At 50.4% G+C, this 25,181-nt stretch overlaps 11 protein-coding genes across 11 annotated transcripts; 6 read left to right on the top strand and 5 right to left on the bottom strand.

Annotated features, from left to right (window-relative positions):
- Positions 1-323: 323 nt before the first annotated feature.
- On the bottom strand, positions 324-1,938 carry J4E82_004614 (uncharacterized protein; the record flags this gene model as incomplete). Its single annotated transcript, XM_051730890.1, has 3 exons — positions 324-1,163; positions 1,211-1,748; positions 1,802-1,938. The coding sequence occupies 3 exons, from the start codon at positions 1,936-1,938 to the stop codon at positions 324-326; spliced, it is 1,515 nt and encodes a 504-aa protein (XP_051589371.1).
- A 974-nt stretch (positions 1,939-2,912) lies between these two features.
- TIF34 (translation initiation factor eIF3 subunit) lies at positions 2,913-4,084 on the top strand (the record flags this gene model as incomplete). Its single annotated transcript, XM_051730889.1, has 4 exons — positions 2,913-2,963; positions 3,018-3,056; positions 3,105-3,600; positions 3,651-4,084. 4 exons carry the CDS (start codon positions 2,913-2,915, stop codon positions 4,082-4,084), a joined length of 1,020 nt encoding a protein of 339 aa, XP_051589370.1.
- A 967-nt stretch (positions 4,085-5,051) lies between these two features.
- Positions 5,052-5,621, top strand: MBF1 (multiprotein-bridging factor 1; the record flags this gene model as incomplete). The annotated part of the gene is made up of 2 exons (XM_051730888.1): positions 5,052-5,213; positions 5,310-5,621. 2 exons carry the CDS (start codon positions 5,052-5,054, stop codon positions 5,619-5,621), a joined length of 474 nt encoding a protein of 157 aa, XP_051589369.1.
- A 742-nt stretch (positions 5,622-6,363) lies between these two features.
- J4E82_004611 (uncharacterized protein) lies at positions 6,364-7,673 on the top strand (the record flags this gene model as incomplete). Its single annotated transcript, XM_051730887.1, has 3 exons — positions 6,364-6,498; positions 6,601-6,807; positions 7,026-7,673. 3 exons carry the CDS (start codon positions 6,364-6,366, stop codon positions 7,671-7,673), a joined length of 990 nt encoding a protein of 329 aa, XP_051589368.1.
- Positions 7,674-7,913: 240 nt separating this feature from the next.
- On the bottom strand, positions 7,914-9,057 carry J4E82_004610 (uncharacterized protein; the record flags this gene model as incomplete). The annotated part of the gene is made up of 2 exons (XM_051730886.1): positions 7,914-8,930; positions 8,983-9,057. The coding sequence occupies 2 exons, from the start codon at positions 9,055-9,057 to the stop codon at positions 7,914-7,916; spliced, it is 1,092 nt and encodes a 363-aa protein (XP_051589367.1).
- A 1,231-nt stretch (positions 9,058-10,288) lies between these two features.
- J4E82_004609 (uncharacterized protein) lies at positions 10,289-11,479 on the top strand (the record flags this gene model as incomplete). Its single annotated transcript, XM_051730885.1, has 3 exons — positions 10,289-10,399; positions 10,468-10,501; positions 10,548-11,479. 3 exons carry the CDS (start codon positions 10,289-10,291, stop codon positions 11,477-11,479), a joined length of 1,077 nt encoding a protein of 358 aa, XP_051589366.1.
- Positions 11,480-16,492: 5,013 nt separating this feature from the next.
- Positions 16,493-16,912, bottom strand: J4E82_004608 (uncharacterized protein; the record flags this gene model as incomplete). The annotated part of the gene is made up of 3 exons (XM_051730884.1): positions 16,493-16,608; positions 16,674-16,808; positions 16,864-16,912. The coding sequence occupies 3 exons, from the start codon at positions 16,910-16,912 to the stop codon at positions 16,493-16,495; spliced, it is 300 nt and encodes a 99-aa protein (XP_051589365.1).
- Positions 16,913-18,099: 1,187 nt separating this feature from the next.
- Positions 18,100-19,980, bottom strand: J4E82_004607 (uncharacterized protein; the record flags this gene model as incomplete). Its single annotated transcript, XM_051730883.1, has 3 exons — positions 18,100-18,279; positions 18,344-19,383; positions 19,440-19,980. 3 exons carry the CDS (start codon positions 19,978-19,980, stop codon positions 18,100-18,102), a joined length of 1,761 nt encoding a protein of 586 aa, XP_051589364.1.
- Positions 19,981-21,409: 1,429 nt separating this feature from the next.
- On the top strand, positions 21,410-22,039 carry J4E82_004606 (uncharacterized protein; the record flags this gene model as incomplete). Its single annotated transcript, XM_051730882.1, has 1 exon — positions 21,410-22,039. The coding sequence occupies one exon, from the start codon at positions 21,410-21,412 to the stop codon at positions 22,037-22,039; it is 630 nt and encodes a 209-aa protein (XP_051589363.1).
- Positions 22,040-22,491: 452 nt separating this feature from the next.
- Positions 22,492-23,944, top strand: J4E82_004605 (uncharacterized protein; the record flags this gene model as incomplete). The annotated part of the gene is made up of 3 exons (XM_051730881.1): positions 22,492-22,865; positions 22,938-23,036; positions 23,092-23,944. 3 exons carry the CDS (start codon positions 22,492-22,494, stop codon positions 23,942-23,944), a joined length of 1,326 nt encoding a protein of 441 aa, XP_051589362.1.
- A 288-nt stretch (positions 23,945-24,232) lies between these two features.
- Positions 24,233-24,904, bottom strand: J4E82_004604 (uncharacterized protein; the record flags this gene model as incomplete). The annotated part of the gene is made up of 1 exon (XM_051730880.1): positions 24,233-24,904. The coding sequence occupies one exon, from the start codon at positions 24,902-24,904 to the stop codon at positions 24,233-24,235; it is 672 nt and encodes a 223-aa protein (XP_051589361.1).
- Between the last annotated feature and the right edge of the window lie 277 nt (positions 24,905-25,181).

Here is a 25,181-nt window from a genome sequence, read left to right as displayed (position 1 = left end):
GCATTTCTATGTATGTTTTCAATGACTCAGTTTGGCCCACGAGATAGCACTATGGACCCCGGGAAAAGAACAAAGTACGCCGACGCCAAACTTTCTGCTCCGCGACTCGCGTGTGCGCGTTATTACGTACCACTCAGGGTCCTCGGTCGGAATGGGGAAAACATGCAACGCGAACATGGTTCAACATACACCGTGTGGTACTACCAAACCAGCCCGCTCTTCTGGTTACCCTGCTCTCCATCTGGCTTGTCCTGAATTCTCCGTACAAACCTCTGCGGATCCGCAACTATCGAACGGAGCCACCAAAATTCTAAGCTTGCGGATCAGGCTTTGCACGCCTCCATCAAGATTCCATACATGACAAACATCTGTTCCGCCATGAGCGTAAGACGCTCCATGTGATCTGGGTGGATGAAGCGCGCAAACCTATCCGGGTGCCATAGGTTTCGTTCCTCCTTGAGCCATTCATACGAATATTTACCGGACGCTTGCAGCAATGCTCGCAGATCGTGGGTGCAGATGCCCAATTTTGAGACATCTTCCTTGAACAGCTGACAGTCCCGTTCCGTACACTCGTCAACGTAGCTTGTCATCGCTAGGAAACTCTGTAGTTGCCCGGGTTTGAGCAACTCCCGTATATCTTCCACGAACTGACCGTATGCTGTCTTGGATTCTTTGTGCACTGCACCATCACCAAAGACGAGCCAGGAGCCATGTACGAATCCCTTGACATCTTTCTTATCGGTGACCACAAACCAGTTGCGACCCATGTCGTGGATGACTTTCACTGTTTCACCTTTTCTTAACACTAGCTCCCATGAATCCGCCCTATGCGGTCGACCAGACTTCTTGGTAGTCGCCCACTGGAAGGAAACGTCATCCTCAGTCTTTATTGGTACATGTCGTATTTGCTGGTCAGAAACATGCGGTTCGTAGCGGGCGAGCGGGCGAGAACGTGAGTTCCGAGTAGAGTCGGTGTCAGAGACAGTGCCAGGAGGCGAACTGCTTAGCGTAGGCTGGTCAGAGCCGTCATCGCCATCGAAGTTGGTGTGAATTGGCTCTCCCTCGAAATGGACAATATACGGCGTGTCCAACCCGGCAGAGTGCTTCTTGATGAATGCGAAGGTCTCGCCCTTCTTGGTATGCGGGCTAATCAGGACGTACTAGAAGATGTCAGCTGCAATGGACGATAACATGCGCGGATACTCACAGCGAGCTCTTTGTTGATCCTAACCATTCGCTCATCTTGTCTCGCGCCTTTCCACAGCTTGTTCCATTCCATGCAGACCAGGTTTGCCTGGAAATTCCATAGATGACGGTCGCCGCTCTTGATGTAGTACGATCCGTTGGCATGCCACTGGATATTATCCAGAGTACGAGAGTCCCTCAACGAACCATTGGTGATATGGTTGCCCTTACGGAATCCGGAACTGCCTTCGCGTAACTTGGCCTCGAGTTGCGCCGGAACATTTGCGCATGCCCAAGCTGTGCCTGACCATACGACGAAAGAGTCGGCGGCACCAAGTTGTACTCGAATACCAGAACGAAGAGTCTCGGAAGCTTCTACTGCTTGTATGTAGGACCGTAATGCTGGCGGAATCTCGGGTCCGATCATGAAAGCCGATGTGCTGTCTCTGCGCTCCCACGCGAAAAACCACGACCCGGGTTTGCTGCCGTACGAAGCCCATGTGATTCTCTTGATATGACCTGCGCATAATTCTCTGAGTAAGTTGTTTGGTAGACATGTGCTGCATATAGCGGTCAGCTGGATGTTAAGTTAGGGCGATCGTGTTTATCCTACGAGGTGTAACCGTTCGGTGTGGCGATAAACTGATCGCTGCCTCGACTCAAGGCTACTATATACTCGTTGGGCGCCAGAGGCTCGAGCCTGTCTAGCATAGCTGCTATGATAACAGTATCGGGCGATGTGGAGGACATATCGAACGTGGGAATTGCGCGCGGCTGCCTGCCCACTACAAGGAGAAATCAAGGATCCGATATTGGACTTTTTCGGAAGCTGTGCCCAAGTGTTGTGTACTTACCAATGGCGAAGTGGGAAGCAAGAGCGTGTTTGCGCCAAGACATCGCTCACACTGAAGGGCAGGTGCAATTCCTGCATCACCGGTGAAGATGAAAGTGATGAAACGTCGGAACTCCAAAGAAAAAAAGCGAGAATATCAAACCCAGAAGCACACCGTATGCCTGGATTATTAACAGCGCCGTAGCTTGGGTCTGTACAGAGCATGTGATCAAGCTTGGACTTGAGGAGATGGAAGCTCGGTGGCAGTGAAGCGTGGAAAGATACATCCTCCATCTTCATGCTGTAAACATCTCCGACAAAGTAAAAATGGCCATGCATCAAGACGTCAGCTTGTAATGAATTACAAGCACAGAAGTGAGGCCCAAAGAAAGAGGGCTGTGTTGACTCAGAGGTAGACGATCAAGAAAAGAGGACGAATATCACCCGAGCTGGACTTACTATCTGAATCATCTGTGAATGGATTCAAATCACCAACGTACGAATAGATTGGTCTATGAGTCACAACAAGTTGCGTCGTTCGCGAGTACGTAAACATATGCTGATGTATGACCAAATGGGAGTGAGGTGAGCCGTCGTGACTCACATCAACAAGCATCGCTGAGTTTAACACGATCTAGACCAGTAGCCTCAGCTCAGTACCCATAGTCTCTGAACTCTTCGTGTTGAGGATCTGGGCCAAGACAGAGAGGTGAGGTTTATAGGAATGGCGGTTGATCCATGGATGCGGGACAAAGCACGCTAGTCGGTTAGCGCCAAGCAGCCCACTTCGCCCGCTGAACGTCGATATGCACAAGAGTCACCCGAATTTCGAGACGCCGCCCGCCACATATAAGCCGTCACACCACCCCACCTCCACATACACATCGCAAACATGAGGCCCATTCTTCTCTCGGGACACGAGCGTGCGCTCACGCAAGTCAAGGTACGCATGCGCAAGGCGTAGCGGAATGGGAGGGAGAAAACTGACAATAGACAGTACAATGCTGATGGAGACATCATTTTCTCCGTATCAAAGGTACGGGCTTCTCCCAGTTTTCTGATATGTGGAAGCTGATTTTTGTAGGACCACGTCGTTTGCGCCTGGTACTCACACAACGGCGAGCGGATAGGCACATACCACGGACATCAGGGAGCGCTATGGACCGTCGACGTAAACCCATCTTCCGAGCTGCTAGCCACCGGTGGCGCAGACAACACCATGAGGCTATGGCATGTGCAGACCGGCAAGCTTCTCCACACCTGGGAATTCAACACCAGTATCAAGCGCTGCGAATTCTCTCCAGACGGCAGACAGCTACTCGGTGTCACTGAGAAGCGCTCAGGACATCTTTCGACCATCTGCGTCTACCCCATCAACCCCGACCCAGAAGCGCAACAATCGGATGAGCAGCTGCTCAGGATCGTATGCGACGAGTCCAAGGCGACGGTTGCTGGTTTCTCGTATCTCGCGAAATACATCATCAGTGGACACGAGGACGGCTCGATAACTCAGTGGGATGGCAAGACTGGAGAGCTGCTCAGCTCTAACTACGATGTTCATGAGCCAGACATGCAAATCAGTGAGTGCCTCGAAAAAAACCCAGGTTATAACAGAACTAACAAAATGAAGCCGATATTCAGTGGGCTCCCGACCGAACATACTTCATAACTGCCAGCAAGGACAAGACCGCAAAGCTTGTTGACGTCGAAGAGCTCAACGTGCTCAAGTCATACGTTGCCGACACGCCCCTCAACTCCGCGGCGATCACTCCGGTAAAGGACTATGTTATTCTTGGTGGAGGACAAGCAGCTATGGACGTCACAACCACATCTGCGCGCCAAGGAAAGTTCGAGGCCCGTTTCTACCACAAGATCTTCATGGAGGAAATCGGTCGTGTGCGTGGTCACTTTGGTCCCCTCAACTATGTCGCCGTACACCCACAAGGCACCAGCTACTGCAGTGGAGGAGAGGACGGTTACGTGCGCGTGCACCACTTCGACAAGCCATACTTTGACTTCATGTACGAGGTTGAGCGGGAGGTCGCGCAGCAGTCGAACTTGTAATGATATGACCTCATGAAGAATGGTTGATATGGTTCGATTTGGCTGTATGCATGCAATGGCGTTCCGGCGGTCGGGTTGGGTGCTTGTCAAAATTAGACGAGCCTTTGTCAAAAGTTCATGAGCGAGCAGGGCACATATAGACACTTTATCTCAGCGTCCGAGCACCATGTACCTCAACAATGAAAACTTCACTAGCAAGCTTGTGAGCGCATGTTCAAGATGATTTATATGTCCCGCCCCAAGCACCAGCGCCTGTCCACGAATGGAGCAGACACCCAAGCATTAGGTCAATAGTACAAGCAAAGGGCTTGAAACGGGTTTGTGGCTGATCTTCCTGCTTTTGACAAACGAGTCCATCATCGAGAAGGAAGGACGACGTATACTGAAGAGGTTTTTGCTATAGTCTAAGCGCAAAGGGAGAATACAGCGCGCCGATCGCGTTGTCGCGTGCTTGATCGAGCGCAATGTAAGACGCAGTTATGGATATTTTCTTCGTCTGCTTATCAGATCCAGACACGATGGATGGCTCCAGTATATTGGAGCCGGCTTCCATGAGCTATGAGGCACAATGAGTAAGCCCGTAACAGCGGTCATCGCGAAGATTGATGGTTGGGTGAAGTGAAAGAAGGGCGGAAGAAGGGCTGCAGCCTCAGCGAACGTGGAAGCTTCGAGAGACCCTGCCCTAAGCGAGGTTAGCGCGCGTGGCGGTGACCTCACCTGTCGCTCCGACTCATCGCGGCCTTGCATCGCTCTTTGGGCCTCTACATAAGCAAAAGCTCAATCTTCTTTACTCCATTGCTCTTCACATCCAAACCACCTTCATCGCACACACATTCGTCGATTGACAAATTCGTCGACGAACAAACACCGACTCACAAGCACAACACCCCACATCTGCGCCCAACTCAGCCTTCCGCACACAATAAACACAACTTCATCCCCTCTATCCTTCAATACCACATTCAAGATGTCTGACGACTGGAACTCTGTTACCAAGATCGGCAGCCGCACTCGCGGTGGCGCCGCTGGACCTCGCGAGACCGTAGTCAAGGGCAAGTCAGCTTTGAACGCGGCCCAACGCAGCGGTGGCATCGTCGCCACAGAGAAGAAGTTCGCTTCTGCCAACGCCGTGAGTACTCCTGACACGTCTACTTAGCCTAAACCACTTTGTTCTTCGTGATTCCCCATCAGTTCACTCAAAACAATGCTAACGGACCAGCCACAGGGAGCTTCATCAGAAGGCCAACGCCTCACCAAAGTCGACCGTTCAGACGATATCGTCAAGCCCAAGACCGTTGGCACCGTTGTTGGCCAGGCCATCTCCAAGGCGCGCTCCGAGGCAAAGAACGACAAGGGCACTACCATGACGCAGAAGGATTTGGCTACAAAGTGCAACAGCACACCCACAATCATTGCGGACTTTGAGCGCGGTACTGCGACACCAGACCAGAAGCTCCTAGGAAACATGGAGCGCGTGCTCAACGTCATCCTACGGGGTGACAAGATTGGGCAGCCCAAATTCCCCAAGAAGAAATGAGCGAATTATTGCCAAGGTCACAGGCTAGCCGCAGATATACGGTCAGGCTCTGACGTTGCAATCTTTTGCGCTTCAAAAGTCAGCTTTGGCTGCAACAAATCTCTTCTGGATTAGCGGGCTTGGGATGGGCGTTTGGTGGACATCACGGCAGAATACCACAATGGTGAATAGCGTGCGATAGCTACGGCTTAGCCTTTATCGCGCGCCTTTGCAGCTTGGTCTCATTGAGCAGCTGTGTAAGCTAGATAAAATCAACGATTCATGAGCAAATATTGCAGCTGTGTACAAACTATGCCCTTGACGTCATCGAAGCCATCTGGCATACAGTCCCTTGATCGATCTAGATTTACCCTTCGTACGCAACAAGCGAATCCTGGTTTCTTTAATATAACGCTGAGCAGATTTGGAAGCAACAACATGCTTGTCCGTGTCGCGCCTTGATTTCGTGATTGGCTCTTGCACGCTAGCGACTCACCGTCAGCCCGCATTCACAACGCATCCTCTCTGCAAACCACACCAACCATGATATCCTAACTTCTTCCTATACTATGATTGTGCCCTCCTATCAATCCAAGGCAAGAATCTGTGGTTTCGGCATTCCCATGTAAATCATGCCCTCAATTCCAGCCCTACTACCCAAGCGCTTTCCATATTCATCCTCCACTCAATGTATTTGCGCTAATGTTCTGCCAGACCCATCCTTTTCGTCTCTACCATAATCGTCTTCTTGCTTTACTTCAGCATGAGTACTTCGAATCACTCGTCCGTGGTGCCTGCCCCGGCTGAACCGGAACTGGATTACCACTTCAAGTATACCGTGCAAAAGGGCTTCTTCGCTCAGAGTGAGGATGAAACTGATGACACGACTTTTGATTTTGTATGTTCGTGCCTTCTTCCTCCATGTCTTGACACATCTCATAACATCTCCAAACGCCATTCCGTCTTGGCTTGCAAGGTGGCTGACTAACGCATCCAATAGAAGGCACAAAATTTTGGATTAATCAATCGTTCTTATCCTGGAGAGACCAACAGTGAAGACCGACAGTGGAGGCGCTTTGAGACATATGTGACCGGTCTGGAGGCAGCGAAGAAAGAGGGCGAGAGTTACAAAGTCCTCTTTCTGGGTCGTCATGGTCAAGGATGGCACAATGTCGCAGAGGCGAAGTACGGAACGAAGGCTTGGGATGTATGTTCCTCTTACTCCTTTACCACTTGTTACATTCCATCTCACCTCCTCTCAAACTCCTTCCAAATCGGGCAATCTGTCGAAAGGCGTAGATCACGGCTTCACTCCTACTCTCCTACCCATGTTGTTTTTCACTCTTTTGCTGTACCGTTCTCTCGCTCTCAACTGCGTCTTGTAAAAGTCGCTGTTGAAGAGCTATGTTGCTGACATGAATAAAGTGTTACTACGCCGCCCTCGACGGCTACGACGGCATAACCTGGGCAGATGCCAACCTCACCTCTACAGGTCAAGATCAAGCTCTTGCTGTAAACAAGCTATGGGCTGAACAACTTCCCCTTGGGATCCCATCTCCACAGACTTATTACGTTTCCCCCTTGACCCGCACGATCGAAACAGCAAATCTGACGTTTGGAGGCCTCCCTCTCCCGTCATCTCAGCCTTACGCGCCCTACATAAAGGAACTCGTTCGTGAGGCCCTTGGCGTACACACCTGTGATCGCCGCAGCACAGCAACTCACCTCAAAAACACCTTCACCGACCCGAAATTGACGTTCGAACCTGGTTTCTCGGACGAAGATCCTCTTTGGGAAGCTGAGTACCGTGAACCGCGGGCCGCAAGACGATACCGACTGGCCACATTCCTGGACGACGTCTTCGCTTCGGACAACAACGTGTGGTTGAGTGTAACCAGCCATTCTGGAGCAATTAGAAGTATGCTCGAGGCATTTGATCACAGGATGTTTGCGCTGGAGACCGGAGGTGTGATACCCGTTTTTGTCAAGGCGGAGAAAGTGCAGGGAAAGAGACAGGCTCCGCCCAAGGAACCTAGCGACGCTCCGCCGCTGTGTGATGGGCCACCCAAATGAGGACAAGGAAGCAGAGAAGGCATATATTGAGAGTGGAAATTTGCTATCTCACTTATCCGGCAGGATATAGTTGGAATACGAACCGTCATCACCCCATCTGTGCATTTTCTTCTCACTGTTCTTTAGCAACCCAACATCAAGATCAAGAAGGTAGGGAACAGGAAGTTTGTTTAACGTTCATTATTATTCATAGCTATTTAATAGGCTTCAAGAAGGCAACACCACCGCTCTTGTCGCTGTTTAAGCCCTCTTACCAAAGACCTTGTCGAAGCCAGTAAGTGTGAGCCTGTACTTGACGTTGTCGTTCTTGTAGACACGCTCGACTGCCTCTTTGCAGCCCTCCTCGCTAAGCTGAATTTCTTGTACCCAGGACTTGATGTTCTGCTTGGATGCGAGCTCGAACATCTCCTCCATCTCGGGCCTGTTACCAATGTGAGAAGCACCCATGTAGCAGCCGTTAGGTGCGAAGACCTGGGCGGGCATAGCGGGGAGCGGGTTGTCAGGGAAGCCGACCATGTGGAAGGTTCCGTTGACCTTGAGGATGGAGAAGTATTCTGAGAGGTCGAACTTGTCGGTTGCATCTGCGGTGTTGATGACGAAGTCGAACTGGAACTTCCAGGGCTCAGCCCAACCCTTCTCCTTGGTGACGATGAAGTCTTTGGCACCCATCTTCAACGCATCCTCCTTCTTGTTGGGAGAGTGCGAGATGACATAAGTGTCAGCGCCCATAGCTACTGACCAGAGGACACCGAAGTGACCGAGACCTCCCAGTCCGATGATACCGACCTTCTTGCCGGGGCCAGCCCCTAACCTCTTCAAGGGCGAGTATGTGGTAAGACCAGCGCACAGCATAGGCGCGGCGAGGGCAGTGTCGAGGTTGTCCGGGATCTTGAAGACAAAGTATTCGTGGCCACGGATATGGCTAGAGTATCCACCCTGTGCGACTGTGCCGTCGGTGTGCTTGGCACCGTATGTGTCGACTTGGTTGGGGCAGTAGTTCTCCTGGTCGTTCTTGCATTGGTCGCAGGTGAGATCGGCACCGATCTGAGCACCAATACCGGCGCGGTCTCCGACCTTGACGCGAGTGACCTTGTCACCAACCTTGACGACCTTGCCGATAACCTCGTGTCCTACGCAAAGAGGAAGAGGAAGCTCCTCTCCCCATCCTCCAGTGATGGTGTGGACATCTGAAGCGCAGACACCGCAGGCGTCAATGGCAATGTCGACGTCGTACTCCTCAAACTTCTTGAGAGGGAGCTGTAGGATTGTTAGAACAGCAATGGGCTAGTCAATTGGCTTGTTTACTGACCTCCTGACGCTTGAACGTGCTCCAGTTCTTGATGTCAGTCACCGCGAAGGCGTCGGTAGTCTCTGGGTAAGGCATTTTTGTGTGTGGTTGTGTTTTGAGGTATATGGTTTGGTGTTGGGGAGTTATGAGAGACAATGGAGGGGTAGGTGTTGAGGGGCATGCACACGTATTTCAAGCATCGGTCAATCTTCTGCCAGCTGGTAGAGTCGGCCCATCGCATTTCGCGCAGTGAGGTCATAACAGTGGACGGGAACTAGAAGGTCCCCGCCATTGAGGCTCCTGGCGCTCCCTGATTGGGCAGACACCCAGCCACGAGCGCGTTGTCTGTTGAGGCGCGCAGCTGTACCTTTTTCTGACCGTCACAGACGCGTCAATGATCGTGTTTTTAACCGTTGCATCGGCGTTCTGCCAACGGTGTCGAGGGCTAGGCCCTGAACCATGCCATGTCGCAGTCCCTAACTCACACTATACGTTCGGTCTTTCCGATCGTGCCGAATCGTAGTGGGGTTCGTCATCGCATGTAGATAGCTTCAGCGGTATTTGTCGTGGACAATTCTCTTGTAAGAATGTCGTAGGTAGACACCGGCGAATCAGTCCAGAGAAACGATGACAGATTGTCTTTCCGAGCTCGTTTCGATCGGGCAAGGTGCGACAGTAGCTGATCCGAGTGCCGAGTTGCCGACGTCATCTTCAAGACCTTCATTACATTCCCAGCCTCTTTCACCAACGTACAGAACTTGCAGTCTCGTTTGTCTTCTTTCCTTTTTCCTTCTCTCTGAAAATGGTTTGATGGTAGCGCTGACCAACGTTGCTGGACAATTGGTCGGACAATCTGCGAGTACGAAAGAGGCTAGATAAAGCAGTAACGAAGCGTGCAAAATGCATAATAGCACGCGGTTGTCGTACATTAGCATGCGCACAAGTCGATGTGATGTACATCTGCTTTTCCAAAACTCACTCTTCCACGGTAGAACCTCCTGCGCTTTCAAGTCTCCGCCCAAATCCCTTCTTATCCGGTACCCCGCATTGACAAATGCGGGGTGATTGGCTAGAGGCTTACCCGTTTGGGCATTCCGTGATCGAGACGAGCACGCGTGAAGAGGCGCTTTGCCAGTAGAAGGTGAGCGGAAGGTGATAGTCTGACGAAATCCGGGAGAATGAGCGCGAGGTCAGTTTGCCAACCATGGCATGAGCGATACCGCCGCGCCACGTTCTATTATTTCTCTGCGTCTTCAGCCTCTCTTCCATCGTCCCGTGGTCACACTGAACTTGACTCCTCTGATAATACCGCACAAATTGAAGCACAATGGCCTCTCCGGCGGCTGAAGGTACTATGAACGCGCTTCGATTCCACGGTCAGAACGACTTGCGATACGAGAAAATTCCGATACCACAAGTCAAAGCAGGACAAGTCAAAGTAAAACCAGCATGGGTAGGAATTTGCGGATCAGGTATGAACCCAGATGTGAAAGTCGAAGCACTGAGACTGACGTTAATTTATACCTCCACGAATACCTGGGTATGTACATGAATGACGAACATGCGATCCATAACTGAGTACCTAGGTGGCGCGAATCTCTGCCCTACTACGCCCCATCCAATCACCGGTGAAACGGTTCCACTTACCTTCGGGCATGAGTTCAGCGGTACAGTGGAAGAGGTTGGCGATGGTGTGACTGACTACAAGCCCGGAGACAGGGTCGTCATCCAGCCTATCATCTACGATGACACCTGCGGCGCATGCGAGGAAGGTCTGCAGAACTGCTGTTGGTCTAATGGCTTTATTGGCCTGTCGGGTTGGGGCGGTGGTCTTGCAGACCACATTGTTGTCCCAACTTCTACCCTTTATCATCTCCCTGATAACGTACCACTTGAGATTGGCGCCCTCGTCGAGCCTCTCGCTGTTGGCTGGCATGCTGTCAAGATCAGTCCCTTCAAGAAAGGCGAGGTTGCGTTAGTGTTAGGCGGTGGACCTATCGGTATCTCGACGATACTAGCACTGAAGGCGAACGGGTGCGATAGGATCATTGTTTCTGAAGTAAGCAGAAAGAGGCAAGAGTTCGCAAGGAAGTTCGGAGCGCACTACATCATCGACCCAACCAAAGAAGACCTTGCAAAACGCTGTCGCGAACTCACTGGAGGCAAAGGTGTGCACGTAGTCTACGATTGTGCTGGTGTCCAGGCGGCTCTCAATCAAGCTGTCCACGCTACCCGTGCCCGGGGTTGTATCGTAAACATCGCCATATGGGAAAAGCCTTGCACTATCTTCACCAACGACTTCAACTTCAAGGAGCGGACATATATGGGTATCGCAACTTATGAGATTGGTGACTTCCAGGAAGTCATAGACGCGCTGAGTAGAGGGGACATGGATCCGAAAGAGATGATCACACAGAGAATTAGCTTGACCGAGGTCGAAGAGAAGGGCTTCAAGAGTTTGATTAATGACAAGGACAACCAGGTCAAGATTTTGGTAGAGGTCGGTGGAGGTTCGTAGTGGTATCGATTACTACAGGTTCTCATATCATGTGATAGCCACCGCACTGTTGGACTGGCCGGTACTATCTGCCTAGGGCATCGAATTAATCATGACAAACCCTTCTTCCTCATCAATCTTCTTGTCCTTGATTACGTCTATCGGAACTTTCTGGATCCGCGCAAACCATCGCAAACACGATACATCAGCAGACATGTGAACAAGATTGATATCTTGCATGTAATGTTTTCGATAGATCTGGCACGCGTGTGTTACGTGTTGAACTAACAGCAAGCTGCACCACTCTATCTAGGAAGCAAAAATTATAGCAGTAGAGAATGTCGTCCGGTCACCACCGTTGCCGTTGCCAGCTATGTCTATCGAGGATACCCGCCGCACTCAGCGGTGTCGAAAACGGCTCCTTGTTTAACAAGTGATCATGTACGAGTTCTTAGGACTAAACTCGTCACACACACCAACCTTCTGGTGCACCTCTGGGGTCTCGCTCTCAGAGCAGTCAGAAGAGGTGAAAAGGTTGACTGCCAACAGCACATTAGCTTGTTATACTCCCGTGTAAAATGAGGTGCAAGATTGAACCCTACCTTTGCAGCTGGGGTTTGCGGCGGCGGTGATGACCAGACTCTTGTTGCCGTCGAAGATTCTGATGCACCTGTTGGCGGGGAGGTTTTCGAGTCGTTCAATCAAGCATCCGGATGCAGTACTGCAAGCAGAGCATGTCGATATCGTAAACGACAGGGTATCTGCGGCAGTGCTAGATGCAATGAATGCCGAGATGATCGCGAGAGCGGTAGTAGAGAACTGCATGTTGGAGAAGCTGGATGGCGTAGATAGTCCGGTGTTGTTGAGACAAGAGAGGTGGCTACGAGAGATGTGTCTACCCCGGATGCAATGTCGTCGAATCTTATATGGGAGACTTCCGTCGAAGACAGGACCTTCGCAGTTTTTCCAACTCATATCGTCTTACTGGTATTGCTGGACTGTGACTACGCTGACGTCTGCGATCAATGCGGCTCGTGAACGAAGAACGCGTAAGCACACCCTGTTTGACCGTGATACCTCTTAAGCGACCCGTGCCAACATCAAGAAAGAAGTTGGTGACTATTTGCGCTATGCAAGTATTGGCCACAAGGTAGGCCGGGCTAGTCAATGTTACATGGGCGTAATTACAGTAAGCACACATGAGCAGCAATCCACTGATCCGGATTTTGATTCGTGTTCTAGACATACAACAAACAATCATCGTTATGATGAGCTTCAAACATTCGACTTCACTCCTGTGCTTATTCCACAGCCCAACTTGTGAAGGAGGGAATGTCTACTATACCCAGGACCAGTGTAATAAGGGAGGTGACGCAAAGAAAACCAAAAACACCACCATAAGCACTTGGACAACGATTGGAACTGAAGATACTCAGATGACGAGTTGTTTGCTGACCAACTGATATCTTATAAGGTCGATTAGAGCAAATTATGTGTGTAATAGCATGTCGAAAGATCCATTGTGGGCTACAGTATATGGGAAACCTCGATTCATAATCTACATAACTCTGGAGACTGCAAGCTGACTACTAGTGAGACACTGACAGTCATCATGAAAGTGTCGCAGAAAATTATGCGGAGCCTGGTGCGACCTGGTAGGTATAAGGGTTATCTCCGTCACGATCCGAGCCAAAAGTTAGAAAGCGTCCTCTGTCTTGGCCAAGTAGGCCAAAAGAGGTTTTACAAAATTCTTCCCTCTCATTCATTGAACGAACAACGAGCGGTGCTTTGAGGTATTACCGCGAATGATATCACACGGTGTCAAGAGAGAAGACTTCGATTTACTATGGACTACAACGACCAAGAGCAAGTACGTTTAGCTTAGAATTTGCGTGGCTCGAGTCAAGCAATACGCCTTTGAGGTAGGCATGTAGATGTTGAAGGTTGATTGCGAGGTGTTGTTGTCCGGGTGCGAGGCTAGAAACGGGGCTGATGCAGACTAGCCTGACCGAGTCTGGATAAAAGGGGGCATACTAAGACCCTATGTTGCAAGTGTGTCCTCATTTCTCCACTAACAATGCGGGTCTCGTGCGGTCTTCGAACACTAAGGCAATTACAGAGAGCAACACCTTTGACTGATACAACTCAAGACATCATCTAATTAGACTCATGAATTAGCACATTCTTTGACCACGGACATCTTTGATATAGCAAAATCTGATAGAGCGAATGCGAAGAGGTTCCACCCGGGTTATGTGTTGAACTAACAACGAATAGAGTCATCCCGCCAAATTCTGAAAATCGATGTGTAAATGCAGTAACGACTGTGTTCGAAAGGTCTCGTCCATTTGCCGTTGCCAGCACCATCTATCTCCTGTCCGAATGTCTCCCTGTAGGTTCGCAGACCCCATCATGACCCCTTAGGAGCAGATGACTTTGTACGCAGCGCGAGCGCCGAACACAATAGGTCTGCAAACATTCGAGCCCACAAAGCCAAATATTTGATCACCGTCACCCTCGCACTTGGAGTTGCCATAGAGGAAAACTATAACGATGGTCAGCTGTGACGTCGTGGTACGATAGGAATAGCATGTTATTGGAAAGTATTCGAAGGCAGGTGATCACTTACGCGTGCATCCGGGTTTGGCGAAGTCCACGACAAGACTGCCTTAGTTGGTCAAGGGGGGGTTTGTGGTGCAAATGTCGCTTTGCTTGATCTGGTGATCGGTTCTAGCACAAGGGCCATTGACCGTATCAGCTGGAGACGCGCAATTGTTGCAAGCCCAGGTCGTAAAGGATAGTGGGTTTTCAACAGCAAGCGCACCAGTTACAAGGGCGAGGCTAGATAAGAGGGTAAGAGTGAGCTGCATTTTGGAATTGATTCGAGACTGTTCTAGAACTGCTGATTGTTGAGTTGTGCTGGAAAGAGTTATGTGAAGGCGTGCTCTTCCAAAGTGGGTTCCTGGGCAACTTTATACAAATCGACATTGCTCATGCTAGCACACTACGATAGATTCGAGTCAACTCTTCTTACTACAACGGATGGTGGTGACGAACAGCTACCAACACTTACCAACACTTCTGGGGTCACGACCGGTGAGCATGAGTACGAGCTCACGCCCCGTGAAAATGTTCATACTTCTTTAGTAAACCTTGAATGAAAGGCTTGGGTCTGGAGACCTTCTCGAGGAATCAGTGTTGCCGAAAGGTTCAGCCCGCACACATGATGGTCGTGCGGGCGTTGACGCAGGAAGCGCTTTCGATCGACACTTACGGCAAGCTCCACATTTAACCCATAGAACCACATAAGAAATTCCCCGTTATGCGAGACCATTTGCTTCAAAGTCTTCTTCGAGACCAATGTATCCATTGGTTTGGCTATAGTATGAGAGGATATTGTGATGGATGCAGAGGTCGACGTTACGTTGAGGCGTTGTGACCAACACATATGGCCACTTGAATGACCTCAGCAATATTGGAGCTGATCGTATCGGTGAGTTGTAGAGAATTATGATCTGTGCGTAGCTAGGATGCTTCCCATAAGTCCCTGTGGAGGACTCGTTGGAATTCGTGAAGACCATCGCTCGCAACAGCTGCTGAGTGCCGCGATATTCAAGCGAACCGAAACTCTGAATAGATGATTGCAGAAATACGAAAGGGCATGTTTCATCGCATGCTCGATCATTGAGTCGCAACACTTCCAAATTTGCACCTACTTAGGAATTTTCATGTGTTCAGATAGCTTTTACAAGACGGGCGAAGATGACAAGGCGAGTGAAAGATCCAAGAGTCCGGTATTCATCATGTGTTGAACTGACGATATCTCATGTCCAATTTCTCTTGGCTAATCGAGTAACATAAGGAGCTAGTCAATGGAGAATTTTCGCACTGTACGCCAAGCTACAACATCCTTCTCGCCGCTCCTCACACTATGTCTCTAGCAAATAATCGTATAGTCTCTCTTGAACACTGGCACTGGGTCACAAGTTGGTGGGTCGCCAAACGTGTATGGTGCCCTAACCTCTTCGGAGCAATCTACGAGGTTGCAAAGTTGTACTGTGTGTCTTGTCAACCACCTGGACTAGCTACCGCTGTGAATTGGAGACTCGCTGCAGTCAAAGCACGGCCATGATGCGAAAGATCCTGCATCTGGAAAGGGATCACGGCGGGTGAGACTGACGGGGGATAGGAGAGTGGTTGCTGCCAATATCAATACAACAAGGAATAGCTGCATGGTTGAACCTGATGCTAAGTAAGAGTAAGATTGACAATGGTACAAGCACAACGGGATGACTGAGAAAAGGGATTTGGCGGTGGTTTATATTTTTGGCTTTTCGGTACCCAAACGTACAGTGCCAGGCATCAAGTCGTTAGTTCAGAAGATTTCTTGGTAACTCCAACACACCCGTAGGTATCTTGGCTGAAACCAATGCCTGCCTTCAAACATTATGGTTACTTCTTCTCACCTAATCCTTGGGTGGTAGCAGATGTAGCTTGGCCACGGCCTCCTCATGACACATCAAAACAACCCGTGGGTCTCATCAAGGTAAGCGCTTGCTAGACATAGCAAACAGGAAGTGTAAGAACAGTTTTCTGTGGTCATGTTATCCACTCCAGGAAATTTCAAGAACGCCATATGGTCGTCGCTGTGAGTAGAGGTAAATCGTGAGCAATATATGCGGTAGTTTGGTGTCTAACGAGAAGATGCTTTGGGTTTCGCAAAGTAGGTCTATACGTGTCACGTAAGTTCAAACGTCATCACAGCGAGAACATTGTCGCTTCTTGAGCCAAGAACATCCATAAAAGTGATCCAATGAATTTCAATACAGTCTAGTCCACACCATATGTTGGATACAGCAGATGGACTAAACTGGATCTAGTATATAAGAAGCGAAAGGGTGTTGTAAAGACCGTCATCCGGATTTATCCTCCCATTCATGCATGCTGTTGCCAGCTAATTCTTGTCTAATCTTAGTTCGTCGTTCTGTCTCTCTGAAATGACTTTTCGGAGTTCACGAAGAGTTTGTGATCCGCTTAAGAGCAGATGGCCTTGTACGAGAACTTTGTCGACACATCAATGCAACCGCTGGGAACGGTGGTAATGGTATCAGTCGGTGTACCACTGCAGTCGCCGGCGGTGTAAAACTCAACTTCAGTGGTCAGATTCATTAGCAGTGATTACAATAATGATTTTGGTTCTCGGAAGAGTGCTTACGGCGGCAGTTGGCACGTGTCTTCTCCAGATAGTAGATGCGGGCGCTCAGCTGGGGCAGGAACGTGCATGTGTTGCTGTTGATGTTCTGGACCTGGTTGGCTGGAGGCGCACAGTCGGCGTTGGCATAGGTCTCGACTGAGGAGTGGATGTTAGTGGACATGTACTCTGCTTTGGTTTCAAGGAAGCATACATGAGGCTACGTTCTCAAGCTGAATTTGAGCAACGGCAACTGAGGCCATGATGGCGGCAACGATAGTGAAAGTGAACTGCATCTTGAGGATTGGAGTTGAGAAGTTGGTAGGGTGGGATAAAATATATTGAAGATAGCGATGTGGTAGAAGCTGTTGTCTTGGTTGTTCCTACAATCCCGTCCTTCTTTGGGGTCTTTATACCCTCATTCTCTAGTGTTCCCGGCCTTCGCCGCTGTCTCCTCGCATTCGAAGCTCTTGACAAAGCTTATCGTGGCTTGTTGAAGTGTAGAGAATACGAAGCTGGCTCATCATCATGTCTGATGGGCTTGATCTTTGACTGGCTGGACTCGACCAGAATATGCCTCGTCGTGGGATGTCATCCGAAAAGGTGGAGTTTGATGATTGTATAAGGAAGTTTGCTCGTGCACCTGACGCCGTGGCTTTGAACTTATAAGCAGGATGTCCACTGGCGCGATTGCTGAACGTGGCAATGTGGCTGACAACAAGAACACGGCGACCTTCGGGCCGCAGCTGCAGCTGCAGAGTCCGGCCCGCAAGGAAGTCCCTCTCTCCAAAGAATGGATGCATTAGCGGACCGTGGCTGACCGGGGTCATTCATGAGATGAAGGCCTGTGTTTGGGCAAAATCACTATATACGTCATCTCGGTATTGGATTGAACATTGCGTGTAAAACATCGTTCATCATCTGCTCGTTTTCTTTGGTGAATCTGTGAGATGGTGACCTCGTGCGCGTGGCTAAAAGCTCTCGACGTCGACACGTGATGTGTAGTGTTCCTCGACACCACGCGCATGTGCGAACTGCAATGCAATGTAGCCGGTAAGAAAACGTGCACGGATAATACACTGTGTTGGTGCGGAAATGACACGAGCATATGCACCAATGAGACGGAAGGACCCGGCTGACATGACTGGCCAAAAGGCTTGTGCAAACGACTGTTGGATTGATATCCTGGAGCAAGAGAGCATAAGCAACAGCGCATGCTCCATCTCGGCATAGATCCAGCTTTGAGGCCACCGGCTCAAAGTCTATATCGGAAAATCCTGTGAGATCACAAAGTCCTCCCCTGCGCCATAGCAATCCTCTGCTGTATCCTGGTCGTGTCTTTCGTAACTTTTCAATGGTACGTGTGTATCATCATCGTCTATAGCACAAAACAAAATTCCGTATGTACTTATAGCGGCATAAGCATGCGCTCATACCCTTGAGCGGCTGCTCAATTGAAATCGTTCATGTTGTGTAAGCTGATGTCCTGGCTACTGGTAACGCGTCGCTCTTCCCCGTTACCGTTAGCCAGGGCGTCACTCGTGGAAGTCTGGCTGACACCGTTGGTCGGCTGCCAATCGGGTTCACCATTCCCATCCGATGGAATAACGTTGCCATGTTGGTCAACCTCCTATTGTCATTTGTGTTAGTCACAGTGGGTCTTCTCAGGTGATCATCTCAAATTTTCAACTTACAACACCTTTGGCAGCCATGCGCACCTGCTGGGGATTGGCTGTGCCATGTACGACAGCTTCGCGTGCCTTCTCCATGACCTTCTGTTTGCGGCTTTCCCCACGTATTCTCTCGAGATGCTCGAAGTAGCCAGCGTCAACCGGAGTGACGTATTTCCCGCAGAAGACACCAACCTCGAACTTTTGGTTCGCAGGATCCCGAGGAGAAAGGCGTGCGCAAGCACTCTGTAGGTCCTCGAGGTTCTGGTAAACGACATCATCAGCACCGATGTGCTTAGCAATCGCTGCTGAGTCGCGGTGGTGAGCAATAAGCTCCGAGGACGAGGCAAGATCGATACCATAGATATGGGCGTTGGTGATAGGTGGCGCACATGAGGTAAAGTATACCTTCTTAGCACCCGCTTCCCTCGCCATCAGAACGATTTCGCGCGAGGTAGTACCCCTGACAATAGAGTCATCTACTAGCAACACATTCTTGCCTTCGAACTTCTTCTTCATAGGATTCAGCTTCGCTCGGACACCCTTCTGTCGCAGTTGTTGTGATGGCATAATGAATGTGCGGAAGATGTAACGGTTCTTCACGAACCCTTGCACGTATGGTTTCTCAAGAGCTTCAGCAACGCACAGGGCAGAAGTGATGGAAGTCTCGGGGATTGGCATGACCACGTCAATCTCGGCCATGGTCTCGGGTCCCAACTGCTTCTTGATAGTCTCTGCAAGGGTGAAGCCCATGTTGCGTCGACTCTCGTCGACGTCGATACCATCGATAACTGAGTCCGGACGGGCGAAGTAAACGTACTCGAAGATATCCGGGGTGTATGCTTCTTGTTTGGCGACTTGCCTGAAGACAGGCTCCTTGCCCTTCTCGATGATGACGGCTTGGCCGGGAAGGATATCAAAGAAGTCTTTGTAGCCACACTGAACCAGCGCTACGCTCTCGGATGCCATCATGTAGTCCATGCTCTTGCCGTCTTGCGACTTACGAGAACCTAGTACCATGGGGCGGATACCGTACGGGTCGCGGAAACCGATGAGACCGAAACCTGGGACGATGGTCAGTACCTATACAGTCACGATATTGGGCATCTCGTTGACGTACCAGCAAGCATAGCAGTGCAGGCCCATCCACCAGTACACAACTTATACATCCTCTCCAACGCCTTGAAGCAATCATCAGCGTTGATACGCGCCTTGCCTGTCTCGTTGAGCTCATCGGCGAAGATGTTGAGCATGAGCTCGCTATCACTCTCGGTGTTGATGTGCCTGTGAGCCTCGTGGTCCAGTCGCTGGCGCAGCGCGGGGGCGTTGATGAGGTTGCCGTTGTGGGTCATGCAGATACCGTACGGGCTGTTGACGTAGAAGGGCTGAGCTTCAGCGTTCGCGCTGCTACCGGCAGTGGGGTATCGCAGGTGGCCGAGGCCCATGAAGCCGGGAAGGTCGGACACGCGGGCGCCGTCTTGGAAGACCTTGGAGGCCATGCCGTTGCCCTTGCACTGGTGAAAGCGACCACCGGCACTGCAACTGACTATTCCGGCAGCATCCTGGCCGCGGTGTTGGAGAAGGTAGAGGGCGTCATGCACCTCGACCGAAGCCGATTGCGACTTGGGGTCGCCGTGGATCACAGCAATAATACCGCACATGTCGACGTGATGGTGGGGTGTGAGGGGCTTAAGAGCAGAAACTAAGGTTTATATGCTAACAAGACGCGTCAGTTTACGGTAACAATTCGGAAGACGCGGAATGTTTGTAAGTGGGGGGTGGTCTCTCAGGAAGTCGTTGTGCGCTCATTGGGAATCGCAAGTCTAACATCTTTATAATATGACAAGATCATCATAGGGACGGTGGGTAGACAAAAGACGAACGGGAATAACGTACCCTGAAGTTTTTCGCACGTCTCACCAAAGAGGGGATATGGTGAAAGAAGAAGAGTTGATAGTGTGGCCGTTGGGCTCTAGGTGTAGCAGCAGTCCATCTACTCTGGCGGTGATGTGCTCAATGTGGGCGTCGTCGTCTTCGTAACGTCGTCGCGGGATTGTTGTCCCAGCTGGTGATGGCGTTCGGGCTCATGGTTATTGGAAGTAGGAGCTCTCTAGTGGGGAAGGGGCAGCATGATAAACAATTTTTTTCCTCGCCGCACCTGCACTCCCGCTCTTTGGGGCTTGGCGCCGTTCCCAAGCCGATGCCGCAACTCCACATCGTGCTACTTCCCTCTGATACAACCAAACCCATCGTCGGAAAGCGAAACCCTCTCGGCGTCTACGCTCGCAGCCAAATGTCATGACAGACAGACTTTGTTGGTGACAACAGTTCTTGTATCCTGCCTCCTTGGTTTCCACGACTCGAGCCATGGTCTTTTCTATTCTCCCTGGATTTCCTACCTGCACCCTATACAAGAGAAAAACCGAACAGGTAGAGATAGTAAGCTCTACTTTGCAGCTTACATTAGCTCCTAACAAGAGAGATTATAGGATTTAATAGTATTGTAGGCTTCTAGATTCTCTATGTATGTCTATATAGCTCTATTGCGCTTCGTTGTAGTAAGAAGGAGTACTCTGCTCAAGCGAGATATTTAGTTTCTCTCTTTGGCGTAGTGCTTGTAGAGTTGCGGCATTTGAGTGAGCAGGCAATGCCACTGCCTAGCTCAAGTGCTCTTCGCAAAACACGCTAAGAACACGCGCCACCTACACCAAAGATCATGTTGCATACATAGCTCGACCGTCAGACTGTGGACGCCGCCTTGTCACTCCATTTGACTTCCCTGTTACGCGACATCGCGAACAAGCCAAAGTTAACAGCATGACTAACAATACCTACATTGGTTACTAACGCCTCGTCCTGGTCTGGTAACCCTTTTGCGCACCAAATCTCGCCACAATCTCACCAGCAACCATCACGTGAAAGCTACCATCAGTAACATACCTGATACAGAAAGACGCCCATCAGCACTTGGTCAAATACCGTCCGCCCACCTTATAAGATCAAAACCAAAATGAGGATAAAGATGAGAGCGAAGACTGCGCTGCGCCTGAATCGTTGCCAACACCGCGCATTAGCCATTGTCTTCCCACCATGACGGCAACATCCGAACATCTCGAAGCTTTTGCGCCCTTAACCTGGGCCACACCGTACCTCACTTCCCCGAACTGGGTTGCTTGCGAACGCCAGCGAGGCACCGAATCAGGTGAAGATACGGACCGATTTTGCCGCGACACGATGCGCGCGAATAATGGCGTCCGACACTGGCTAGAGCTCTACGAGAAACCTGCGCCTGGCGCCAAAGTCACAAAATCCATATCTCTGATCAAATATGGTACCGGCTTGAACGGCTTCCCAGGCATCTGTCACGGTGGCGCGCTATTGACGCTCATGGATGAAGCAATGCTGCACATCCTTGTCGCCAATACAGTGCTTGAAAACGGCCTTGGCTTTATGAAAGTTGGGGAAGACTATTGGAGGCTACAGCTCCATGATGGAAAGTCGGCACAAGAGGTGCTCAAGGGCCGATTAGCGACGGCAACAATGGACGTGAAACTCCTGGCGCCGGTGCTTTGCCCAGGTGTTGTCGGCATTGAGACGGAGGTACTTGAAGACAGAATCACCAAGATGAAGATGAAAGCTACGATGAGGGATCGACAGGGCAAGCCGTTACTCAAAGTGGAAGGATTGTGGGTCAAGATTCGCGGTGCAGCAAAACTATAACTGCGGGCAGCAATCTTGTACCAAATGTACCACGGGAATCAGACACACTTTTACGATAGTCCTCTAGGCTCTTGTTTTTCCTCAAACAAACTCGAGTAACTTGCCACCAAACGTCTATCCCCATCACACGTGCGCAGGGATCCCGGTTGATTTCGCATTGATCTCGGACACACTAACCAATACGAGACCTTTAATCTATTGGTCCTTCCTGCAACGGCAAACCTCCGGGGCCAGTACCTGTAGTAATGTGTGCACTGTGCAGCATGTAAACACACATGCTACCCCTCTGACCTACCATTCGCCATGACGTCTGAGGTAACCTAACCCATCTAGCACCACACCTGCGAGTCACTGCATCAGACATCAAGGTCTTTGTATACTTAAGAGTAAAGGTGTATTGACATGAAGACTACATACACCATCAAGTTGACGAGTTCTCATCACAAGTCAAGATGTATCCCTTTCTGACGTCTGTTTGTGCTCTCTCCACGCTACTTCCTCTAGCCATCGCCCAAACCTCTGGGACGTTCAATACTCTTACGTTCAATGTCGCTGGCCTACCTGCCCTTCTAAACGGCAACGATGTTCCTGGAGATAAGGAGACCAACACCGCCCGCATCGGCCAGCTGTTCTCTAAATATGACATCTCTGTCATCAACGTTCAAGAGGACTTCAACTACCATGCTACGCTCTACGCCAATGATGACCATCCTTATAGAACAGCTACAAGCGGGGGAGTGCCCTTTGGTAGCGGCTTGAACACTCTGAGCAACTATCCTTTTACAGGCTTTCAGAGAGTCAAGTGGAACACATGCAGTACTTTTGAGTAAGCCAAGTCTGCACAAACGCGGAAGACAGATTAGCATCAGTATGATACTAACAAGCACCCCTCGAACAGTAGTGCAGACTGTCTCACACCAAAAGGCTTCACCTTCATGCGCGTTAAGCTGGCTGAAGGCGCAGTAGTGGACATGTACAACCTACACGCCGATGCCGGGTAAGTCATCTTTACTCTTCCATAACTTTGAACCACCCACTCATCGTTTCATCAGTACCACTGCCGCGGACAACAAGGCCCGCGCGGCCAACCTCCGCCAGGTATCCGACTACATCAAAACCAACTCAGTCGGCAATGCAGTGGTCGTCTTCGGCGACTCGAACTCGCGGTACACGCGCACCGACGACATTCCTGACGTGTTCAAGACCGAGAATGGTATGACAGATGTTTGGCTGCAGCTTGTCCGCAACGGTGTTGCGCCCGCGAAAGGTGCTGATGCTCTGCTCTGCTCGAACCCGTCCACTACCAACACATGCGAAATCGTCGACAAAACCTGGTACCGTGGATCTTCTGCTTTGACACTTACGGCAAAGACATTCGACTATGCAGGTCACATGTTTCTCCAAGAGAACGGCGACCTGCTTAGTGACCACAACGGTGTGCTCGTGGACTTTTCCTGGAGTCTGGTCAACAGCGTCGCAGTCTCCGATGTCTTTGGCGGCGAAGAAGGTACGTGGTACAATGATCTGAGCACCGTCGCCGGTCTCGCCGGCCCAAAAGTTTCTTCAATTACGCTTCGTGGTGCGGAGCGCGTGGATGCAGTTTCCGTGACTCTGGCTTCTGGACAGACGCTTTCGCATGGTGGGACTGGTGGCACAGCGACTACTTTAACCTTGGCTACTGGAGAGACGCTTACTTCTGCGCAGCTGTGTCAGGGTCAGAAGAACGGTAAGACCAGAATCTTCTATGCGCAGTTTACTACTAGCGCTGGGAAGACGATATCTGCTGGTGTCAAGACCAGCGACTGTGTGACGCGAACCGCCGATACTGGCCTCAGTATTGTCGGTTTCCTTGGTCGTTCAGGCGACGAAGTCGACCAGTTAGGTCTCATCTACTCCAAAGCTTAGTGGTAATGGGTTTCAAGTAGCTTCGCAAGTCAAATCGATGGAATACCTCATGACGTAATAATGTCCATTAACCTGGTCTCGTATCGTACATGATCATGAAATCTGTCTTCCACCTTCCAGAACGATGTGAATACAAAACAATAAAGAAGAAAGAAACAAAAGAGTATATCATCCTGAGCCTCCATACTAATGAAACGAAACATAACACTGTTCACCCATGGCGATACTTTTCCAAGACACCAAAAGAGCTCAGCTCCTTGGCCTGCTTCATCCTAGAGACGTGAAGCTCTAAGTGTAAATCCAATACTGTGCTTCATATTCCACAGTAACCACCTCTCCGGGAGCCATACCAGCACAAGATGCTGGGGCCATACCGCCGACGGTGTTAAGACGGTACACCATCTTGACATCGCTGCTCGAGCCCGTTTGTGCCTCAAGCCTCAACCATTTCACATTCTTGGTCGCGTCATCAGGCGCGGGTACATCATCAATCTTCTTGGCCACAGTGTTACCGAGGCCGAGAATATCGAAATCAGGCGTTGTGTTGTCGAGGAAAAAGTGCGCGCCGATGGATGCGGTCTCTTCGATGGAACCTAGAGAGGCGGTGCCAGCGGTAGGATTGGAAGAGAGTTCGCACGAGGCATTGAAGAGTTGGGCTACTGCACCAATAGACGAAGGAATGGCCGTTGCGTTGCTGCAGGTGTAATTCTGTGTGCCTTGGCCAAGGGCAACGAGGACAAGAGACATGTCGGCTGTTGGTGGTGGCAAGCTGGAGGGCGGTTGCTGGACGCCACTGAGGTCACAAAGGGGAGTTGTGGATTCCGTGGGCTCGTCAGGAGTGGTTGTGTCGGCAGTGCCATTTTCACAGTTCTGACGAGGATAGAACGATGGACGGCGAGATGGTGCTGACATAGCGAAGGGAATGAGCGCGATGGCTGTGAAGAAGATGGAAGTACGCATAGTGATGGCTGTTGACAACGAATGCTTTTGAGAGTTGATAGACTTTTGTGTACCGTGAACCCGTGGATAGGAAAGAAGATGTTGAGTCCCAAAATTAATGCGAACACGAACGAATGTAGAGCTACCAGAGCCCGAAGAAAAGACTGAAGAATGAGAAAAGAGGGTTTCTTGATATTAGCGGAACGACTGTGCTGGCTATGGTCCGATTAGAACGAAGAAGTCTAGACATATATATACAGTCTCTGTCTCTCTTTTCTCGGACCTACTCTGATAATTT

Source organism: Alternaria postmessia (genome assembly GCF_024291825.1).
Source record: "Alternaria postmessia strain BMP 2775 chromosome Unknown scaffold_22, whole genome shotgun sequence".
NCBI classification, from domain to species: Eukaryota; Fungi; Ascomycota; class Dothideomycetes; order Pleosporales; family Pleosporaceae; genus Alternaria; species Alternaria postmessia.
The sequence above is the reverse complement of the archived record's forward strand: the minus strand, read 5'-3'. Positions and strand labels throughout refer to the sequence as shown.